General features: G+C 27.0%; 1 protein-coding gene across 2 annotated transcripts in view; it reads right to left on the reverse strand.

The window, feature by feature from the left end:
• LOC132938164 (brain-specific angiogenesis inhibitor 1-associated protein 2-like protein 2) overlaps window positions 1-24,328 on the reverse strand; it is a 114,119-nt gene that overhangs the window by 84,132 nt on the left and 5,659 nt on the right. For both annotated transcript variants that reach the window (XR_009663878.1, XM_061004849.1), the window contains exon 2: window positions 623-698. Coding sequence is in view for 1 of the 2 variants with exons in the window: in XM_061004849.1 (XP_060860832.1) it covers window positions 623-698 (76 nt within the window). In the remaining variant the exon portion in view is untranslated. The remainder of the gene's footprint in view (window positions 1-622; window positions 699-24,328) is intronic.

Genomic DNA, 24,328 nt, shown 5'->3' on the forward strand with positions numbered 1-24,328 from the left:
TCTTGGATTGTTTGAAAATTTAGATTTTAAAATTGAATTTTGAATTAAAGTTGTAAGTTAACTTTATAAGATAGAACGTATAGTGTATCTATCTTCACAATATGGTAAACTTTCCAAAAATACAGTTTAATATAGGTACATCTTTAAACATCTATTTATTTTAATTTATACACTAATATAATACATATATAAACAACCATGCCATCATCAAGAACTGTGATAATTTTTTATACTAAAAATATTCAACAACTTAATATTTATTTGCTATTAGCTACTATTATTATTATTTCTCGAGTATTGTTTCAATGATATAATATGTTACAATTTGTAAAATATTAACACTATCTTACGTTGAATAATTTATATAAAGCGTTTATAAATACATATAAATACACAAATAAAAAAATCTAAAAGTGTTATTTCTCATTGGTCTAATCTATTCTAACCCCTAACAATTATCATTATTTAATACTATAGTTTATTACCTATTACCTATACAGCATAATACGAAGTAAATATGTTATAACTTATAAAAATACAATTTACATGTAAAATAATTGCCTGTAAAAATTAATTTTAGAGTTTACCAATTAATCTACCAAACGTATAAATCATAACTCACCTTGAAGTGCTTTCAGATATGCCTTGCCCGCGTTAATCATTTGCCGGGCACCTGGATTGAACTTCTCCAATATGTTCTGAAATCAAAAAATTGCTCGTTTAATACATAAATACATAACCTTATTTGTTTGTCGAAGAGATTCGTATAAGTTTCAAAGTGTGTAATTAAACGATTTTTTAAGCACTATCGTTCATATGATTTTAAAATGTAAGAAACAAATTATTAAAACCTATTACAATTTTCAATTTGATAACTATTTCATGCATCATATATTATCACCGCTACCACTCCTCATTCCTAAATCACGAAATTCGCTTGTGGGTATATTAACTGCAAGATCTATGTTTAGGAATCCTCCCGGTCGTTCCAAAAAGAAAATGTGCTACGCTTATTACAGTACAATTTCACAGGTAAAAGTGTCACTAATGATTAGTTATTATCTCAATACTATATTATTATGTCAAAATTAACAACAACCAAAAAATGATGATTATTGTACAAAAATAAAATGTATAGATTGTTCTTATATTCCAATAAAAAAATTAAAATTAACATAAATTATAGAATACAAAATATATAGAATCAATAATTGTATTACTAATTACATAAATAAAGAGGCTAGGTAGGATATAGAAACTGTTGTTATTTTTTAGACTCTGAGTCCATTAGAGCTGTGTTATTATTTTCAACTTAGAGGTAAGAAATCATTATTTAAATTTTGTTTCTGTATAGAACTTGCGGGCTTACTAAAACATATATTTAATGCTTTCAAAAGTGTTGTCAAAGAATAAAACACGTTGATAATGTAAAAAAACCAATAGATTTACTGCTTCTTTTAGAATTTTAAAGTACCTAATAAATATAAATTTCAGTAAATACCTAAGTTGTTCGTTTAAACTTTAAACAGAAAGACTCCATAAGTATACAAATATATTCCTTTAATTATTATCACGTAATAATATTAATATAATTATATCAGTGAACAATATAACATTACACACCAACAATTTATTAGAAATCATCGACATTGATGACCTTGACATTGTTTGATTATTTAAACACGACATAAAAAACTTGTTTATAACTCTACATACTAATATTTTTAATTTAATTATCCTGTTTAGCATTTCCTAATGTATACAAAACAATATTAACTAAATTCATTTTGGTAATAATATACCTGTCCAACTATTTTTAACCAAAAATAAAATAACGATAATTAAAATAGGACGCACGTAAAAAACTAACTATTAGACACATCATTGTTTAATATCAAAAATATATTGAAAGAAAAAATTCTCATCAGTCATTTATAATAATACCATTGAATTAATATTACATTTCTTATTATATATTTTATATTTTTACTGTTATTTGATAAAGATATTACAGCTTAAATTATATTTTTGTAAAAAGTGTAATTAATAGTAACTGAAATATCGTATTTGTGTACTTTATATCTTATAAGACACATTATAAGTATAAGGTTAAGTATATAGTTAACTTATACAGGAACATAAATAATTAAGGAGTGAAGGTAAGGTAAGGTGGAACTTAAGGTAACTACATTATTTTGCTTTGGTAAAAAATGGCATACTAAATATTTGTACAAGTTATTTATAACCATCGCCTTTAAAGTAGCTGTTATTATTATTATTCATACATATTTACTTTATTCAATATCTATATTTATGAAATCAAATACTCGAATGTAAATCTTATACATTTTATCTCAAACGAAACGACATTTCAATGATAATTCGTATCTAAAAAGTACAAACATAATTATTAAGTGAATAATAGTAAATCGTTTTTTTTTTTCTAAATGATATAGTACTATATAGGTCGAACCATACTCTGAAAACTGCAGGTATCTTCCCTTCGTGGTAAATGTGTTTTAAAAAATGTTCACCAAAGCGGTATAATATGTTTATGTAATAAACCAAACATTATTCCATATATGGCCGCTCGTTGATTAAATAATTTGCTATTTCACTTAACGGACAAAAAAAAGGAAACGTGCTCGCGTGTATTCCTGGCACGATTTCAGAATAATAATAAAAAAAAAAAAAAAAAAGTCGTTTAGAAATACCTCTCACCAGCCCATTTGATTTTTGCCTTTCCCTCGCATCCAACTCGCGTTCCACCACCCGAGCGAATTCCCTGCGACTCGACGCCGCCGTCGCCGCCGCCGCATGTCGTTTGTTTTCCCGAAGCGACAAGGGTAGTATTCTCGTCCAACGCCGCCGCTGTCATGACTTTTTGCACACCCCCCCTCCCCCCCCCCCCGGACCGTTTTTGGTTCATAGTTGTACCGCACATATGCACGGCTACAGTGTTTGTTTACCCCCCCCCCCGAACATTGGAATGCATACATTATACACTATACATTGTACATACATTTTATATATTATATGGATTGCCGCCGAGCGGATCGTGTGACCTATCTTGTTGTTTCGGTTGGGCTTCCTTTTATTTCGTATTCTTTACATTTTGCGTCGTGCAATCGGAAAATAAATAGATAAAATAATCACATTGTATACATACATGACGTCATAAATTCGTAAAACTGGCAGGCCAAGGGAATGTAGTCGTAATTTCCGCATGCTTCTCTCGTTAAATTATTACTTTATGTGTGCGTCTTCCCCGATAAATTCCAATAGGGATCTATTATGGAATTGACTATTAATCACCTACACGTTCAATGGTAGATTAACTGTGCGCGAATGGCGTGCGTTCAATTTGCTCAACCTGACCCTGGGATATATTTCACGGGATAGCCAGGCGCTACTATCAACCCGTGTACTTGTTATATCATTATTATTATTATTATTATTATTATTATTATTATTGCTATTACTATTATTACTATTATTATTGCAACAGCTTTCGCCCACATAATTTATCAAATTACACCCGATACCGTTGAAGTATCTAAGTACCTATGCTAACCAAACACTAAAATATGTGAGATTCGAAAATTAGTTAATTTGGTTGTGGACACACATAATTTGTTAGACAAATATCAACATAACAATAATGCTATTGTATACAACTATTTGACAAGCAATTTATTAATATAAAATGTAGTACGCGTGACTATCGATAATCACCGTGGCAGTTATTCTCGTGATAATAATTATTACACAAATATAATTTAAATCGTGAATCAGATTAATAATATTATCAATTATTAACTCCCAAATATTTGTGTATTACTTGTATAAATATTAAAATATCTAAATCTAAGATACCAATATACTATGTTCATGTATCGCATAGTAATTTAACCTATAGCACTTTATTGGTTAATACCGTTTTATATATTATATAAAAACAATAAATTATTAACTTAGCATGTACTTCGTTTTTCCCAAGTTCCCACGTTACGACGATGTTACACATTTAATCGACCGAACAATGGAGTTTATTGTAAGATGATATAATGATTTTTCTATATTACGTTAATAACACGATTATATATTAAATTCATATCATTAAGTAGATTATTGAGTTTCATAAAACGCAATCCTCATAGTAATAAAAAAAAACACTTTTTCTCACACAAAATAGAACACTTCTGAGGTTAAAATAAAAAAAATGGAATTAGTTTATGCAACTAATTAAATATTTTAAATTATAAAAATCTTGTCAGTTAAATTATTATTATATAATAGTGGTTGTGTGATTTGAATAGTTATATCTTATATATTTCCTAAATTCCAAAAAAAGTATCTTATAATGTTCCAACTTTCAAGCCAGGTAGGTAGTTAATTACATTTAATTTACTTAATTTAAAATGTTGTAGTTTTCCTGTATAATTGCGTAATATAAATTAACTTTATAACTCAAAAATAAAGATTAGAGTTTTAAAATCTTAATTAATTAAAAGTCAAATTTTATACTCACTTATTATTGCATAACTTAAAGATATATCTTTAATATTAAAATATTGAAATTCTTTCTTACGTAGGTACAAAACATTTTTTTTATAAACAGAATGAAATAATTTATTGTACATTATATATATATATATATATGATATACATATTTTTTGAAAAAGCATATACTTATGTAATAACTTATATTACTTACTAATAAGTATATAACATACTTTTGAAAATTGAACTTTGGTGTCATATGTCCGTATATGATCAAATTTCATCGAGCATTGCTCCTAAGATGAATTTATTTTAATCCAGAGCAGTAGTAAAATAAAGAATAAAATGCAGTGATAATATCTATATTCTATTTCGTGGACTTTTCTTGCTAAAAGAAAACACTACACCCGCATGCGTTGTCTCCGTCTTACAAACGCATACCAAACATGGCAAATTTTGTACGTTCTGAATAATCCATTTAACTCTGGTACGTTTACTATTACAGTGAATTGACCTATTATCAAATATAAAAGTAAAAATATTATCTCAGGTTTTTTTTTTGTATTTTCATTTTAAATCGAGCTATGACTTTATGAGCACTTTAAAATTTACAAGCGATTTGCAGCTTTAAAACGATCACAACTCGCTCTAGAAAATTTAAAATATCGAATGCTATATTTAAGTGCACGCTAAACTCATATTATAGTTACTACATTTTATGAACACATTGCATGTCTATTAGATAAAATATGATATAGTAATAATTATAAAATTACGTTTATAATTATTATTAATGTCGTTGTCAGTAGCGAATCATACTGTTGATGGCTGTAAACATTTTCCCGACAAACGCGCTCGGATTTTGCCTGAAATTCACCACTTGCCATCCAAGAGATTTCATTGTTCACGTTTTGTGCGCGCCTCCGGTGATTAATTGATGCGTGTGATTGCATACAGTTTGACTTCGATAATAATAGAATGTGATGAGAAAATCGTAATCGCCCTATTGCCAATAAATGTATACGTATCGCGGATGGGTTAATTTTATTAGGAAAACCTCGCAGGCGTTTATTCAGAAATTCCCATGGACGATCAAGTCACGAGAAGATTTATAAATATTGACATTTTGTATTTACAAAAATCCTCCTGCAGTGTAGGTACGCACGGCATCGGTTTATAAATATTAAATAGTAAACACCTAAGAAACTGTACATTTGTATATTTGTATACACTATTGCACTATATACCTGTGCTGTGGCCTAGAACTCGGCGTCCGCGTTCGCTGATGAACTTTCTACTGTTTTACATTCCGAAACATGAAGAATAACAATAAATAATTATTATTATCACCGACGTGTTGACGGACGGTCAGCACTGGTTCATAGTTTTTGATATTAGATAATATGGTAATCGATAAATACTGTAGAGTAGATATCCAGTACTAATTATTCAATGCGTGGTCGATTACATAGTATTATGGTCTATGACAAAACAAATACTAAACAATGTTAAATTAATAAACCAAATAAAAAAGTAAACAAATAATGCACTGTCTGCATATTTTAGGGAATGAGAGAGAGTAAACGGCAATGATAAAGAGAGTAGGTAATAACAAAAATACAAAAACATTCAAACTATATATAAACTACCATCGAGATACAACATCGTAAAAAATAGTCTTGGAAAATATAATGACAAATACATTTTTAACCAAACAGTTTTAAATCTTGACAGTAACTCTAATTTATATGTTGAACAATCTACATTAGTTTTATGAATTGTTGTATTCTATAGTTATTTAATTTTTTTGCTACTTCTATATTTTTTTTATTATTATTCATGGTACAGCATTAACTACTAGGTTATTAGATTGCAACAAAAAAAAATATTAGTTGGTTGTTACATAGTATAAATAATACAATAGTTTCCTGCTTGGATTAAATTGTACATATCAATAAGTCTTAGAAATGTGATGATTTACTTTTATATTATATAACTACTGAATAACAAAATTGTAAATCACTCATTCAGTGCTTAAAGTATTATGAGGTAGTATGAGTATTATGAGATTAAATTGATTATTTCTTAAAAGTATAAATATAGAATACATTTGTAAGTGAGTACCACCTAAAGTTTTATAAATTTGGATGTAATATATATAGTGGAATACTATTGCCCCGGGAAGGAGGGGTGCGGGGGAGTTAGGTTGATTTCTCTACATTTTTTAACAGGATAATATTTTATGAAATTCATTTTTTTTTTTTGCTAAGTTAAGGTCACCCAATTCAAGAATTAAACAAAAAAAAATAAAATTTAAGTCTTAATAGGTACGCCATTTGTATAAACTTATTTATTCGCAAATACTTAACTAATACAATAATTTATTATACTATATACATAAACATAAGACATACAATATTACAATTATTCTAAATAATATAAATGAATAGTTTTCATTACCTATATAGTTTATTGATTAAGTTAGGTTGGGTTAAGTACGCATGAATAAAGCTACTTAATTAAAATTTTGATATACCGCTACTATATATACCAGTATAATATTATTTTAGGATTCTACAAAATAAAATAATAATTTATGATTGATGTTTATATTTAGAAAACGTTTTGTAACATGCATACGACCTCTTCTCTATTTATTAGACATATTATGTAGACTTCAAATACAAAAATGAATCTCCTATTCATTTTATTTAAAATATTTGTATTAAATTACACCAATGCTCTATGATTATACTATTGAAAAACAGAAATCAGAGAGATTTTATTATACCTCATCGATGTATGCAGATTCTAGAATGGTAAAGTACCTATATTAGTACGTAATATCATTGAGTATATATTGTAACAGTATAATATTATACTCAATGCTAATGCAACTACACTAATAGTAATATCATAATAATATAATACTCTAGTAATATTTTGTAAAACATATTAAAGAAGAGAACGAATTAATGTTAAAATCAGTGTTTACCACAGCAAAGTGTTATTAACAAATAATAATATATGCACACTTATAGATGTATGTTTTTTTTTTTTTACAGTTCTATGTATTGTTTACAATAAAAATATATGGGAAAATGTTTTTTTTTTATTCTCCGAAATTTTTAAGCAGGAATATATTAAAAATAATGTTACATTATAATATTTGCAACGTGTTAAACGAATATGAGATGGATATTTGAAGAGTTGTGGTATGCATAGTTAGCACAGCAATTCGTTGTTCTATTCCTGCAGTCTTTCAACAAATAATAAAAATTGTACTCATCATATTATTAATTATTATTATTTTTTATGCATAATATTTAAATATTATGTTCATTACTTAAAATTACTGTTCTAAAGTCTATGTCATTAATAATTTTATTAAGAACCAGAGAAAAACTCGTTTCATATTTTCTATAACTAATAACATATATTATCAAATTCAAATATACTGTTTGTTAAAATCAATTATTTTAATAACTGGTAAACACTATAATTATTAAAATGTAAATGGACATTGGTTAAAATAATATACAATTGATTATTGATAGTTGATAAACTAAACATTTGTATTTATATTAGTACCTATATCATTATTTTATTAGGTTAGTTCACAAAAATAGAGTAAATAAAAAATCATAACTAAATCATATTCATAAAAATAAATTAAAATAAAATAAATTTTGTAAACTGTCAAATTGTACACATTCAACCAACAATTTCTCAATGCGAATAACAAAAGGCTTAAATCGGTCTTCGAATTATATTAAACCTTTCTTATTCATTAAATCGTGTAGTATAAATATAGATATATTATAATTCTAATCCAATATTTTAGAAAGTGTTACATGTGTGTAAGAACATAAAATAGCTTAGATCCTAAATCGCAGTTCTCGAATCGTTTAAAGACGAGTAGGTAGGTAGCTTTTCAATATGGTGTACAAAAGAGGACTTCAACTATTTTAATCATCTTCGTTTTCTACGTTACCTACACTTTTTATTCATATAAGATTTTTTAAAAAATTATCGATTGATAACGATGTAGTATTTTTTTTTATGAAGAAGTTTTCTCCACTTATAAAAGTCAATGATGAATGAGCGAAAGTGATTTACCATTAATTGATACTTGAGTACACAAAAAAGAATACTTTTACGAATTTGTAATAGGTACATTTAATTATTTATATAAAATGCTATATAACCACATAGGTAACCCACATAAGTAACAAAAACTATCAATACAATTAATAGTTTAAATATTAGCATGCTTACATACAATATTTACGACAGGTAAATTTCCCTTTTAGTATTAGTATTAGTTTTAGTTCAATGTTAAACACAAGGAATTATGTGCTCATCAAAGTTAATGATTCATGGAACGTCATCTTCACAATGCATCTTCAAATTTAACTTTAATACACTTTTTCAAAATACAAGTTTTAAAAACGGAAATTGAATTTATTTTTCTTCTTTATCGTTAAATAAAAGATTTTTCGATATAGTTTGTATATGTTAAAACGTAGTACTTGTTATGCAACAGTTACATATTATATTCAAAGAGGCGTAATTCACTTAATAATATGTTTTTAGTGGCATATCAATGTTATAAGTGATTTCTTTTTTATAATTCAACTCAGTCGTCGTATTCTAGTAATTTCAGTAATGCGTTTCCGTCGTGTATATTTCGTATATTGTTTGTCAGCCAAAGTTTCAAAATGTACTCAAGTGTATTCGAAAAATGAAACAATATGAATTATGTGCTTTATTCTAAAGTTGTGCTAATTAATTCTACCTATATTTAAATTTAAATAACTATATATAGAACACAATATTTTATGCACTATGTTATGAAATATATTTTATTTGTTTTTAGTAAAACATTTAAATTACGAATTTATTAAAAAATAAAAATAAAAAGATTAACGTATATTATTAGTTATTACTTATGTGGGTATCTGAGCATAAGTAATTAATTAATAACATTAATTAGTTGTTTATATTTGTATAAAACCTTGTCTATTAGGAGGCTGGTTTTGGAAAAATTATAGGATTATTATTTTATGAACTTAGGGTTCGAAAAAATAACATTTATATATAATATATCAATCTATATCTATATCAATTAAATATATTTCATTTACGTAGGTACCTATATAATATTATAAGATATTATTAGCAGTTATAATTAATTTGCACTCAAAAGCAACTATTGGAAACTAGAGCATTTTAAGGGTTCATTGGATTGAACAAAATTCTAACTATCAAGAGTTTTGACTGCTTTAACTTTTTAAGTACTTAATCAGGGTTTTCGTTACTTGGTCTCTAATTTGAATTACGAAAAAAAATCCCAAAAATGTATTTATAAAAATCCAGTATTGACGTTTTTCTACAACAAAATATACTTATTACAAAGTAAAGAGTAAATAATATATAAATACTTATTTTATAAGAGCAGATTTCAGACAGTTAAAACCAACTTTTGAATATTACTATCGTTTGCATAAAATACATTAAACATACATTACACATAATTTTTTTTTTTCATAAGAATATATCGTTTTATTTCAGATTTAAATGGTAATACCATAACAACTCCATGATCTGTCCATGACATACAGCCGAAACGAAAGATAAAAACACGCAGTGCGTATGTATAACGTATAATTATGCGGGAAGCGATATTATTTTTGTTCATATATACCTATATGGTCGATTTCGTAAAAAATGTATTTTAATATTTTCTAGTCGTGCAAATAAATTCGATATACAAGGCCGTACCCTTTTGACAGTGCCCTATTTCACTGCACCTGTATGTGTATTTTTTTTTTTTACATAATTCGTTTGAGAAAGTGTTGGTAGGTAGGTAGGTACTTAGGCAATGGAAGCGATATAGACATTCGGTAAAAAGTGTATTCCAACACGGAAAAAAAAGGTGTCAGAATCGAACGCATCTTTCTATTTATATGTGTAGCACTTTCGATTGCCCCTTATATTTCGTATTCCGCGATCGTTGTTTCCGTCCTCCGCCGCTCAACACTTGTTCAATTCCAATCAAACTCGCAATGATATTTTGCGCGTGCGGTCTCGGCACGTTCCCCCCCCCCCCCCACACACACACCTCCCACAAAATCCCACCACCTCGTCCCCTGCGCTCTCTCGGGGCCAATATCGTCTCGTCTGTCCGTTTATACGGGACACGGCGGCCGGACAAGTGAGCCGAGGAAATCCCTCGCTTCGCAGACCATCCTCGGTAGATTTCTCAGAGGCCAGAGTTATAGCCAGCACGTCTTGTATATATCACTCAAATAAATTAAACGCTTTCTCGAGGGGAGATGTGATCCCGTTGGCGAGATTACTATTTTTTTTCCACGCTCTTTATTGTTGTATGTATGGTCGCCCAACACTCCGTATGGACAATATTATTATGACGGTGTACTGAAGTTTCTCAAGAGACGACAATAAACTTCATGCAAAATCTCAAAATACTTGTTTTGATTAGGTAGAAGTGGTATAATATATCTTATATGAACGATTAGTAATTTATTATATTATGGTATATAACACAACATGCATTATATGTATAGAATACATATAGTGTATACACGTATATACAAATATATTATATTTCAAACAGTTAATTGTATTTTTAATATAATGACATAATATATTAAAAATTAAAATTATAAGTTTATATACCTTATAAACTCATAAATGTAACATTTATAGTTGAAATATATCGTATCCTAACTTAACTATTGTATACAAACATAACAAATCTTAAATATTGAAGAATAATAGTTATTTGCTCGAAATGTATCTCTGAAATGTTGTCAGTAACAAAAAGGTTAGGTCTATATTTAATATGCTATGATTTTACAATTTTGGAATATTAAATTTAGGTATTTATCATCGACACTGATAGATAAGCTATTTGTAGATAAATCTGTTATTTTATTTACATAATATATAATAATCATACACAGGTAGTATACATGAAATCGTGAAATACAATTCCATAGACTTATTATAAAATATACTCATTCTTACACCATGATAATTTCACACTAAAAATCAGGATTGACTTATTGTTAATAGAAAATACCAAGTGAATAAAAACTTGTTATGTGAAATACCTACACTATATATAATATTATAATATTATGCTCGAATTTACGGGTCAACCCATGATTAGTACTTTAGCAGCTACCGACATAAATGTACACATAAATGTATGTTAAATAAACGTAACACACATTTTTCTTACCCTGCAGCAATATATTGAGATTAAAAATTGAAAATTCACGAACGTTACGTAACAGTTCATTCGTTTCTTCAATTTATATTATGCGGTTTCTTAAAAATGCATGTATCAATATTCTATTTCAACTCGTTTAAGTGAACTGGACAAAGTTAAAATTGTTTAGATATTGCAATTATAACAGTTACATATTTATGGTAAGCCGTATGAAAATATTTTGTTTTCTTGATATCCTTCACAAATTAATTTCACAAAGTTTTTGGAATTTAGAATAAAATACTTTATACACTAAGAATATATAGCGTCGGAGAAAGTATTTTCAATTAATGTAATATCGACAAGTAGACTACTGAAAACTAGTAAATCCAGTACACGTCCTATCTACATGTTATAGAGAGTTTATTGAATATTTGAACTGATGGCATAATGTATCTCATCTCAAAATCTAGATGTAGGTATAGTCAAAAAATATTTTAATAATAAGTATTATGTGATAACTTCAATATCGATTTTAGAAAGTAAGACTATTTTGTTTATTTATGTTTTTATCAATGTTATCATGTCCCAGGGAAAAATTTCATTTTGTAAGATAATTAATTCGATCTCTAAATTAGGCATTAGCAATATATTATATTTTTATTTTTTACATAACAATATATACTGCTTTATAATTATTATACATAGGTGTATATTACTTTTTTACTATAGTTTAATTAAAAATTGAACAAAAATATTTCAATACTCAAACACAAAGTACCTAAGAGTCAAACGTCATTCCAAAAAAACCGTATTTACATTAAGCTTATAATATTAACCAATACAAAATTAAAAATCTAAATTAAATTTTGAAAGTCAAAGTAAAATAATAAGAAAGTTACAATTTGCATTCATTAAAAATATTATCAAAATGTTTTAAATATTTTAAATATTAACAAGATCTTAACCGTGAATGTCAAATACATTTGTCAGTTTTTATAAACTAATAAGAAACACAAACATAATTAACCATTAAAATGCTGTTGGCATGTTGAATGTAGACAGGCAAGTAATTTCGTGAATTTTTCATTATGTAAAACAACAATAAAAAATATAATTATAAGCATGTTTTCGTCAATCTATATTTTTGAAAATGTTTCAATCAATAATAACTCTTTATCAAGCGATCAACTCTATAATAGTTATTTTGATTTAAAATTATAAATTGTTTAAAATCTCATAAACTTAAGAGACATAATGTTTGATTTTGATTTGTACAAGATAACAAATTAATAGGTATAGGTACTAAGCAATGTCGGTCTTGATATGTACTGATAGGTTATAACTAAATAACCTTTATAGTATATAATTTGGGCACCAAACATTGTAATAATTTATAATTTATTTATCTGATCATGCTTAAATTTATATTAATTATATACATCTATAATTTGTGTCTATTCAAAACATTGTTATTCTAGTCTCATGTACAATATATTCAAAGAGTATTGACTATTCTTTAACACACGAATAAATATCGTAGAATGCAAATTAACAGAGAATCAAAGCACATTAAAGTTTCCACAAAATATTTTTAAAACCTATGTTACAAAATACATACAAACTTATTAAATAGTATTAAATACCCGATATGTGTTACTAATACAGTCATTTCCATATATCATGAGCACTAAGCAGGTACCTAATAACTTTTTAGGATATTTATTCTATAGGTTATGAATATTATACTATCAATAGTTGTATTGAACACTAGGAATAATTATTATTATATAATACATGCATTACTCTTAAGTATTAATAAGTAAACTAAAAAATAATCATGAATACAAACTTATATTTATAGGTACCTAAATGTTTTATTGTAACACAAAATATTTTTCTGGAAATTCAAAAACATTAATAATGGTTAGAATAGTTTAAACTATAAATAAAATACAATACCTGCGTTGCAATATTTTTTCTTAAGAACATCTCTGACCTACGAATACCTTCAGTCTACAGATAGACTTCTAGAAGTATTAGATATATGGACATGAGATTAAAATCGAGTGAGATAAATATGTTACATACGCGTAACGAGTAATACCCTCGAGAATAGGTGTAATAGGGGAAAATCTATCTTAAAGGCCCAGAGCGGTATAATTCGTAATACATAATGGTATAATTTTCAGTCATTATTTATAACAACACGCAACCTATAAGTTATGTCACTGTGAAGTGTGAGCATACCTACAGTTTATTCCGGCCTAATTCCTTATTTAAAATACATTTTTGTATGGTCCATCATAGATTTTAGTAACGTAAAAATGTACCTATCTAAAATGTTTTACGATTTAAATTGGTTATTTTAATTCAATGTTGACTCGATCACTAATCACTACTCCCCCCCCCACCACCAAAAAAAAAATGAATGATGCTAATTCTGAAACAGTACTCTCTTTTCGGGACGGATCATGAAATAATTATACGTAAATGTAATGAATCAAATCGATAAACTGTTTCTAACAGAATTCCTAGTATTATAATTAACGAAAAAAGAACGAAGTTTGTTTTTTTTTTTAATACAAGGCAGTTACACTTTTCGTACAATGTGTTTAAGATAATTATCAAACTCCTATGTTTTCTTACAATGAGTAGGCACTTTTTTTAGTTTTGAAGAACTAATGAAACATAACGCAAAAAATGCCATGATATAAAACGTAATTAATTATTGCCAAAAATAAAATATTTCCGAAATAAACTAATAGATTAAAAAAATACAACACAGCTATGATTTTATACGGAATGAAAAGACACGTTCGCATTATGTTCAGTTGTGAATCAGTTCAAAAAATGAAAATATAAATATTTATAAAGTTGCTACATTACAAAGTTTTTGTAGGTAGGTACACTGAATCTCAACGTGAAAAATGTATTTTGTTTTCAATAATTTCATCATTATTTACTTGTTTACATATTCCAAAACAAATGTACCATACGCAACCATATCTCTCAATATGAGAAAGAGCTCTGGGGATTGTTGAAGTTCTCTCTGCCCAAACGAAACGAGTGGAAAAATCACGTTTACCTCGGAGGCATAATATGACTATATGGGTGTGTGTATACACTATACACATGTCCTTGCCGAAAGTCACAAGGGGAAAGCATCCATAAATCTAGATGACATTTCGTACGCATTTTTGTTTTGAGAAAACTGGGGGAGTAAACAAAATATAAAACCACTCTTTTTTATTTTTTTTTAAATTCCACATTGTTTTTAAAATGAAAATCTTAAGCATTTCTCAATTCCAATACATCCGATGAACAAGAATAACGATATCATAAGAGGAAATTAATTCCAGTCATGACTTTAATTATATCTTACACTGGTGAAAAAATATTGATATATTTTTGTTTTTAAATTTCAAATAAAAATGTCAATAACTATTTCGACGATTAATTAAATTTGATTTCTAAAGTATAAGCAAATATTTGCAAATCGTTATGATTAAACACAATATTCCAAAATGTAATTTAATTTTAAGAATACAAATTATTCAGGTCAGATTAGATAAAAATGATAGTGAAGAACAGCCATTATTTACAAGTTTGAACATTATAGATTGGCTACTTGAACGAGTGTGATTAAGACGAGTATTTTTAAAATTTAAATGTTAAATTCTTATAGTATAATTAAAAATACAATAAAAAAGTATTTTATTCAACAACCACACAAATAACAACAAAATATTATAATCGAGTAAATAAGTTATAAACGTTTAACATTCACTAATAATCTAAATAATACAATTATCATAAAACTTATTAAATTACTTACTAAATAAACAATTAATTAAACTCGGCGAAAATGTTTTTTTTTTCAAAAATAAATCTGTAAAATATCATACAGGACACAAAAACTAGGCATTGATTATTATTTCAGGTAGTGACACATTTCAACACAGGATATTTTTGCTATTTTGTATTAGCAATGATAAGACAACCTCAAATTCGAAAATTGCTTTTTAGAAACTGGACTAAAAAACTCTTGTTTAATTTCATAATTTCTCAATGCCTTTCTGTATATTTTCCTTACACGTAGAAAAATATAGAGAAAATTGAAAAATAACCTTTCAAAACTACCGAATTGATTCCAAACGATAGATAGAATTATAGAAATATATATTTGAAACATTGGGAATACTCCTACTACAAGCAATAAGCGTGTTCACAAAAAATGATAAAATATAAGATGAAAATGAAAACATAGTTTTAATAAATAAACCTGACTCAGAATCAGAATTTAAAAATCTTTTGAGTGTATAAGAGAAATCAGCTATAGGTGCTAAAGGTCATATAATCTATTGTTTCCATAAAAGAATATAATATCTAGAATATATTACTCTTATCTCATCTATAGGCTTCTCCTAAGCTTTCTCATTGGTAAATGATGTAAGTTATTGTACAGTAATACTATTTGGGAATAAGTAATAATGAAAATTAAGCTTTATTATTCTCGTACCTAATTGAACGTAATTCATAGGATTAACAAAGTAATACGTTACTTCCAAATTGAACGACCTATATAGGTATTTATTATTATAAATACCAAAATAAAAAAGTGAAAGGTGAAAAGCTGTTCAAATTCATTGCAAACTAAATGCATTCATAGATAATACACAAAAATGTCTTCACCAATCTATTGTTGTTGTTATTGTGGAAGCGTAGAAGTCTAGATATAATGTACACTTCCCCGAGGCCATCAGACCTTTTATGGGCGAGTCACCAGAATATTATCGTTGAAATTGCACAGACACTGCGCAGTTCTGACATAACCTTCACCATTGATGTCTATCTTGATTCTGGATCTTTTTTAAGCGTATATGATAATCATATGGTATAATATCATGTATGTATTCCCATTTAGATTATTGCGAAACAAGTATTTTAAAGAGTATTTATTCACTCTCCTTTAATCTCTTTTAATCGATAAACTTTTCAATTTTCTGAACGACAATATTAACCATAATGCGTATTCACTTATTTTACAATATCCGATATTATATTTTTTTTAAAGGTGAACCATTTAAGTAGGTACCAATTATTTATTAGTATTATGTCTAATTTATGAATAATAAAATTCAACATCAAAAGGTATCTGTTAATTTTTTCCATGAGGAAGACGGAATAATGATATACAGTAGTCAACAACTATAATACCTAATTTGACCTTAATGAAAAACAAAAAATCTTTTAGTCACGATTTTCCTGCTCTTTAATAACTATGTTGAAATAAATGTTGACCTTACAAGTATTTGAGATTAGTCACCTTTATAAATTAATATAAGATATAATATGAGTTCTTTAACTACGCCTTGTTATCACGTAAGCGCAAATATGATTGTTCAAAATTTTTAATTTCAATTAAAATTCTTTTGAGGATAATTTATTTCCTACTGATAAATCTATTCTTACTAAAATAATGTGTGGTTATTTAGCATTATATATGTGTATAAAAGTTAGTCCAAACTTCTTGGACGAGCATTGATAAAATAAATTTAAATATAACATAGAATATTGTAAACAAAGATGAAAGAAAATCAGAAATTAAGTTATAATAAAAATTTGTATTCGAACACAAAAAACAATAACTCAGGTGATATTTAAAATAATATGACTATTACACAGGAAAAAAAACGATACACTTAACATTATCTAAAAAACAAATAGCGGCACGTCGCACGCATGTATCGATGCAAATACTTTTTACATAGTCTATGAGTATAATGGTACCTATAACCTACTATAGAAATATAGGTGTGTACACTAAGTTTATGTACTTACAGATGTACTTTGTCACAATTTGATGATATACAAAGAAGAACAGGAAAAAAGCTATTGAGAAGTTTGCAGTTTATGTTCAACGCGAATCGTGACTGGAATATTATGAATATCAGCATATAGTCTGACCTAAAACTACTGAACGACAACACACTAATGAAGCCTCGGGACTACGTATCCAAAGCTAACCACACCCGTGGTATACACTAAGTGTTTGAGCGTTTCCCATATGCATCGATCACCAGCACATGAAACAATATTTATAGTCCTATAAAAAGTCGATAATGCTTATAGTATATTTCTGAGTACACTTAATACACGTATAATAAATAATATTATATTATATAAATATAATCCATTTAAAGCTTAAATATATAAAACTGTAAAATATGTTGTATATGACTCTTATGTTGTCCCTATATTTTTTATAAGTGCAATTTTAATCACCCTTTGGCGGCTTGTATAGGTACTATACTACTATGACTTGGTGCAGTGAATTATGCATTTTTTTAAAAATAATTAAGTGTCATTCATCTAATAATCAATACGTAGCATTTTTTCGATATACTTTAATTTTTTTTTATAAATCTTAATATATTATACTTAAACAAAACTTGTTAAAAAATCTTTCTACAGCATTTTAAACAACTAGGTGTACTTATCGCAATATATATACTTTTTTAATATAAATGTTAGTACGAAATTGAATGGTTTAAAATACTTGGCTAAATATAAAGTAACAAAGATTTTTCATGAAAATTAATTATTCATTAAATTATTAGACACTATTATCTTTAACATAATATGTGTACAGGATTTAATAGTCAATATTTATTATCATAAAATAAGTTATAAATTATAAGAAGACAACGATCATAACCCATGAGTTAAACTAATAGTTATATATTTGAACAAAATAAGTAATATTTACATTTTTACACTCCATATTTAAGTATTATTACTTATTAGTTCTAACTTAGATACCGATAGCAAATTTGAAATATATGTGTCAATGTATTTGGTAGTGTATGTTCGCTTCAAATTACCAATGCGTAGAACGTCGGCAAGCCAAAAAAAAAAAAATAAGAAAAAAATGTACAGTTAGTCGTTTGTCGTGGCAGTTATGCATTAGGAATATCAAATGACGTTTTAAGAAATATTTTAATAACTGTATTTTGAAGTCCTTTATTTGTATTTAAAACAAGTAATACAGTAGATATTAATTACAAATGATGGTTCACTGAATTACGAATACTAAAACGAAATTAATGTAAGCTTTTACATAATAATTATTCCTATTAAGATTTTTATCTTGAAAAGAACTAAACCCACTGAAAATTGTAACATTTTGAATTAATGACCTAACCTATTAAAGTGTTAAAATATTGACAATATATTGATGAGATATAATATCTCGGTGATAAGGTTGTTCTGTAATACATTCTAAAATGTATAAAATAAATACTAATTGATTCAAATATAAATTTGAATGATTGGTAAGTATAATATCATGTAGCGTTATAATCCATGTATAATTTATGTCATAACTGATTAAAATGCTTTGGTAAAACTATTTTTAAATACACAATATTATAGGTGCCACTACGATATTTAGAAATATAATTCCTATATAATAAAAATATGTGTAGTTTGAGTGAATAATAATAATAATATTTGAATTATATAACAATAATACACATGCTAGTATAACTGGTAACAACTATAAAAACTATAAATAAGTGATACGAGTGGCGTCTTTGTAGTAGGTAAGCATGCTGTGTACATTTTCATCCCATCATTGTTTTTCTCAATAGCAGGTACCTACTAAATACTTATATTAAAACTAGGGACCTATGTTAAAATACATTTCCTATGTGGCTATGTAGATAATGTGAGATTACATCATTGAAGTATGGTAAATTTAACTTAATAGTTATAAACAACTGATAAATTAATAAAATAAAAAATAAAAATATTACTGTATCTAACTAACATTTAAAACTGTTCGATAACAAACAATTTAAAAAAAAAACCTATTGTTAATAAATACTTTAATGCATGTACCTACGTTTAAACTAATTCCATGACAAATTATAAAATATAATAATTCTTCCACCCCACGTAAATCGCCCATCAACTAATTTTCAATAATTTTATGTTTAACAATGTAAATTAGAAAATAAAAACTTTCACTTCACGCCTAATACATATATAATATTTTTACTTAGTCTGTAGACGCCCATTTTTCATATATAATATATATGGAGGCTAAGTAATCAATCAAAACTCTTACAATATGACAGACGAAAAATAATCTTTTTATAATTAACAAAACTCTACAAATATTGTATATAAATTACCACGAGAATGTGATAAATAATATACAAAACAATAATGATTTATTATTATGTTCTACCATATGAAATCTATAAATTTTTAGCAGTAAATTCAAGTGTTTTATAAATTCAGCTAGTAATATTTATTATTCGAACACTTATATTTGTATAACTTTTTTAATTTATATTTTAGTTGCAATAGTAAACGAAATTTTAAAAAAATGATATGAATAATATAGTATCTAAACAAATAGAACATAGCATACAGAACTAATACAAGACAATTAAATGGGAAACTTAAACCCTTTGTTGTGAAAATAATGTGAATTTTTGTATCTATATAAATTATAAAGTATAAGTATTCATTATGGGAAAAAAATTAAATTTACATTATCAAAATGTACATAAAAGTAGGTACCTGCTAATTTAACTTTTCAACATTTCAAATGATCTAGTTGAAATAAAATCGTTTTAGTGGGCTAAACTTTGAGTTTTTTAAGTACTTTGTAAACATTTCACAAACATCATTAGAAACCATAAGTTTAAAAGCGATTTTCTGGAGTTATTAAACAGGAATTAATGTTTTTGACACATAAACTAGAACCAACTATATGATTAAAATGTACTTTAATTTAAGGTCTTAAATATTATCTAAGCTTATAATCAGTATATGGTTTGCTGTAAAATCTGTTTGTACCTACTTCTAATATCAACATTATGATTTATAATAACAGTTTAGATAACAATTTGTAAAAGTATTATAAACTATTACTTTTAACGATTATTTACAATTCTAAATTTTACAAATAATTAATATATGTTTTTACAGTGCACATATACATATACCTATATATATATAACTAATTGAGTAAGCTAATGTAAAAATAAAACAAATTATATAGTTGACTAAAAGGTAATTTTCTATGTACATTTACGATTTGCCAATAGATATAGGTATTTATCGACTATAATTATTGCAATAATATTGATTTTCGTCTGACGTAAAGATTTATTTAAAAATCACAAATCATAATTATTATTAATGTCAAAAACTTTAAGCTAATTGAAGTAAAAACAATATTATCAACAAAATGTTACGACTGTAAAAATGATTCCAAATATTGTATCTGTTTACCTATAATACCAATAACCAACCTAATTGCGTTTAATAAAAACAAAACGAAAATGTATTTTACACATTCATCTATTTCTTCAATCAAAAATATTTTTGGCTTATATAAAACTAATATTTATATAACTCTTTTAGAAATAGGACCCTATATTATGGTGATTACTGATTAAATATTAATTTTCAAATCCATCAATAAAAATTTCACACCTACTCAACCATCATATTATTGTACAATATTCCTATTCAGATACTTTTCGGGCATTTTCTAACTAATAAGCTATACAGCGTAAATGTAATTTCCACAAAATCATTAATGGCAGACGTTATATCCTAACCTAACCGATGGCAATAACATATATGCGTGTCCTGAATTATGTAATTAAAAAACAGAATCTAGACGATACGGTCATACGACGACACACGATAGTACATGATGCAACGTAAATAAACTAACCGTTAAATTCTGACAAGTTATATATTATGCGAGACACTGGTTTAATGGTACATTAGAATGCATAAGACATTGTGGGACTTGGACGTAGGTAAAATCTTCAATTAACTATAACGGTGTTTGATAACAACAATAGAGTCTCTATAGGTAGGTCGATTATTGGCTACGTTATCTTTTATAAGATTGCTAAATGTGCATATAGGTACCTACCTATAAAATATTGTGTTACTAATATGATTCACAGCCAAACGTTTACATCTATAGACTATAATATTATATTCTACAGACAACAATTTGCATTCATAAATCTTTCTTTCTAGCATAAGACGTCATCCTCACCATATATTTATAGTTACCTAGTTTAATGCAATGACAATTGTTTTCGTTTTGAATTAAATATAGATACTTTAATTTGTTACCGTGATTTAGCATTACAATACTCGCGAATATTTTCTTATTTATAAAAAAAAAATGCTGAACATTTCATTATAATATAAGAATAAGTTAAATTACTATCTTGATTATTATTGATTAATAAGCAATTTGGTGAGTGAATTTTATATTTAATCCCATTAAAGTTAACGGATGTATATTGTATATACTTTGTAATGTGTTTTAATATTTGAGTTTCTTCCACGGCATGTAAAGAGTGAAATATGTACACAAAAAGGAATTTTAATTAAAATATTACGTTTTGGGATATTTTGTCTTATTACGAATTCATTGGTCAGAAATTAAATTAATTTTATGAATATTTAGATATTAACGTACCTATATAAAATAAACAGGTATATAAAATACTGCTTCATTCTTTGTGTCAACATTTTTATTTTTGTTATAATATTTAAAACACGACATTTTGAATGTATGTTTGAAAACGAAAAAGATTTTCTGATCAACAAATTGAAGTAAAGACTTCACATCGAAATAACACACCAAACCGTCGACAGAATTAATAAAGAGCGTATTTTACATATGATACATTATTGCCTTGACCATCGTCCATCAAAATGCAAACTGATCTTTTGAATATGTTACTAAATTGAGAAGCCCACAATTGGAATTTTCGTATGAATATAAAACGTTTAAATTTAAAACGAATTTTATTTATTAATTAAATATTGTTAATATTATCATTATTGGCGATTTATTACAAATAAACAAAATATATAAAAACCATCGGTAGGTAGGTATAAGATATATATTTACGTATAATATTAAAATTAACTTTAGATTTAAGAGGACGTGATCCCGTGGCATGTGTTGTCTCCGTCTTACAAGTGCGTAACATAGCAAATTTTACGCTCAGCAGAACACGTGTAGCTCCGTTAGAAATTTGAGTGAATTGAACTCTTATAAAATCTATAAAGGTATGATTATTATCTAGGCAACCTCGTGTGCTTTTTACTATATTTTAATTTTAAAGCGAGTTATGAGTATTTTAAAATTGTAAATTGTCTGTACAGCTTAAAATACTCTAACTCATAACTTTTATAAGAGGTCAATTCACTCTAATTTTTAAATTAACGTATCTACACAATATGTTCTCCTGAGCGTAATTTTTTCTGTGTTACTGACTTAGTGACTTGTAAGACGTATACAACACATGTGGGTATCACGTTCTCTTAACTAACTCTTCTACTTTAAACTTATAATCATTTTCTAAAAAGATGATATCTTTAAAAAAAAATTTTATAATATTGAATATAACTCGAAAGAACCATTGTAAATTACCCTATTTTCTTTTATAATGGTTAAGTTAATTCAAATTTAAAATCTAAGCAGGTTCTTAAATATTTATTTAATTATTTAATTGAATGTAATCATCTATATAATCATATCTTGTCAAATATGCATATACTATAATAATTGTAATAGAAAATTTTAAATAATGTGATAGCGGAGCGCCTAGAGGGATTTATCAATTATTGAATAGTTTTTTTTTTTTTTTTTGACGCCAGTTTGAGAACCGGTAACGATAGTAGTAACATTAGTAGGTATATGTTTTGGTCCCAATAACAGCCCCGGAAAGTGAGATTATGTCCATTCCAAGGACCTCCTCGGGCTCTCTAAATATAACTCACTATAAGCTTATAATTATTTTACATCGGATACACATACGGCTATAATACGTATACCTTAATAACCCGGTGGATGTGTGTATCTGTAATAATATCATAATAGTATAATAACGAATTATTAAAAAGAAAATAGGATAGAGAAAGAGAGTGAGTGAGAGAGGGGGTGAGAGGGGGGAGAGAGGAGGCAAACTGTTCCATACGCAGCCGCCCCAGCAGGTAACATTCTTGAATAATAATTTTTTTACCAGCGTTTAGCTCGAATGGAATCTGCGGCACTCCCAGCCGTCGCCGACCGGACGACCTTCAAGTGTCCGTGCACCAGGTTCACTCGGTGTGGTATTTTGTTTTGTTTTTTTCACGATATATTCGCGTGCGCGTGTAGGTACATCGAAGAAAATAGGGTCGTGTTTATATCAATATCGAATACAAGGAAAAAAAAAATGATCGTATGCACAATGTCCCCGAGTACAATAATATAATACAATAGGGTTTTTAATTGCTAATTGTTCGCGGTTATGCCGAAAATTGTTCAACGTCTTATGTTGATGCCACGTACACCCATAGTACAATAATCACACGTAACAACCAGAGCAATATGAGTAGAACCAATACGATGACCATGACAATAGATAGGTATTATATTCACGTATTTGTCATGCTAAACCCTATTATTACCGGTAACGAAAGTCCTGTTCAATGACTTTTAAGACACGTAAAAAAAAATAAACAAACAAATTTCAAGTA

This window comes from Metopolophium dirhodum, chromosome 2, assembly GCF_019925205.1.
Source record: "Metopolophium dirhodum isolate CAU chromosome 2, ASM1992520v1, whole genome shotgun sequence".
Taxonomy (NCBI): domain Eukaryota; kingdom Metazoa; phylum Arthropoda; class Insecta; order Hemiptera; family Aphididae; genus Metopolophium; species Metopolophium dirhodum.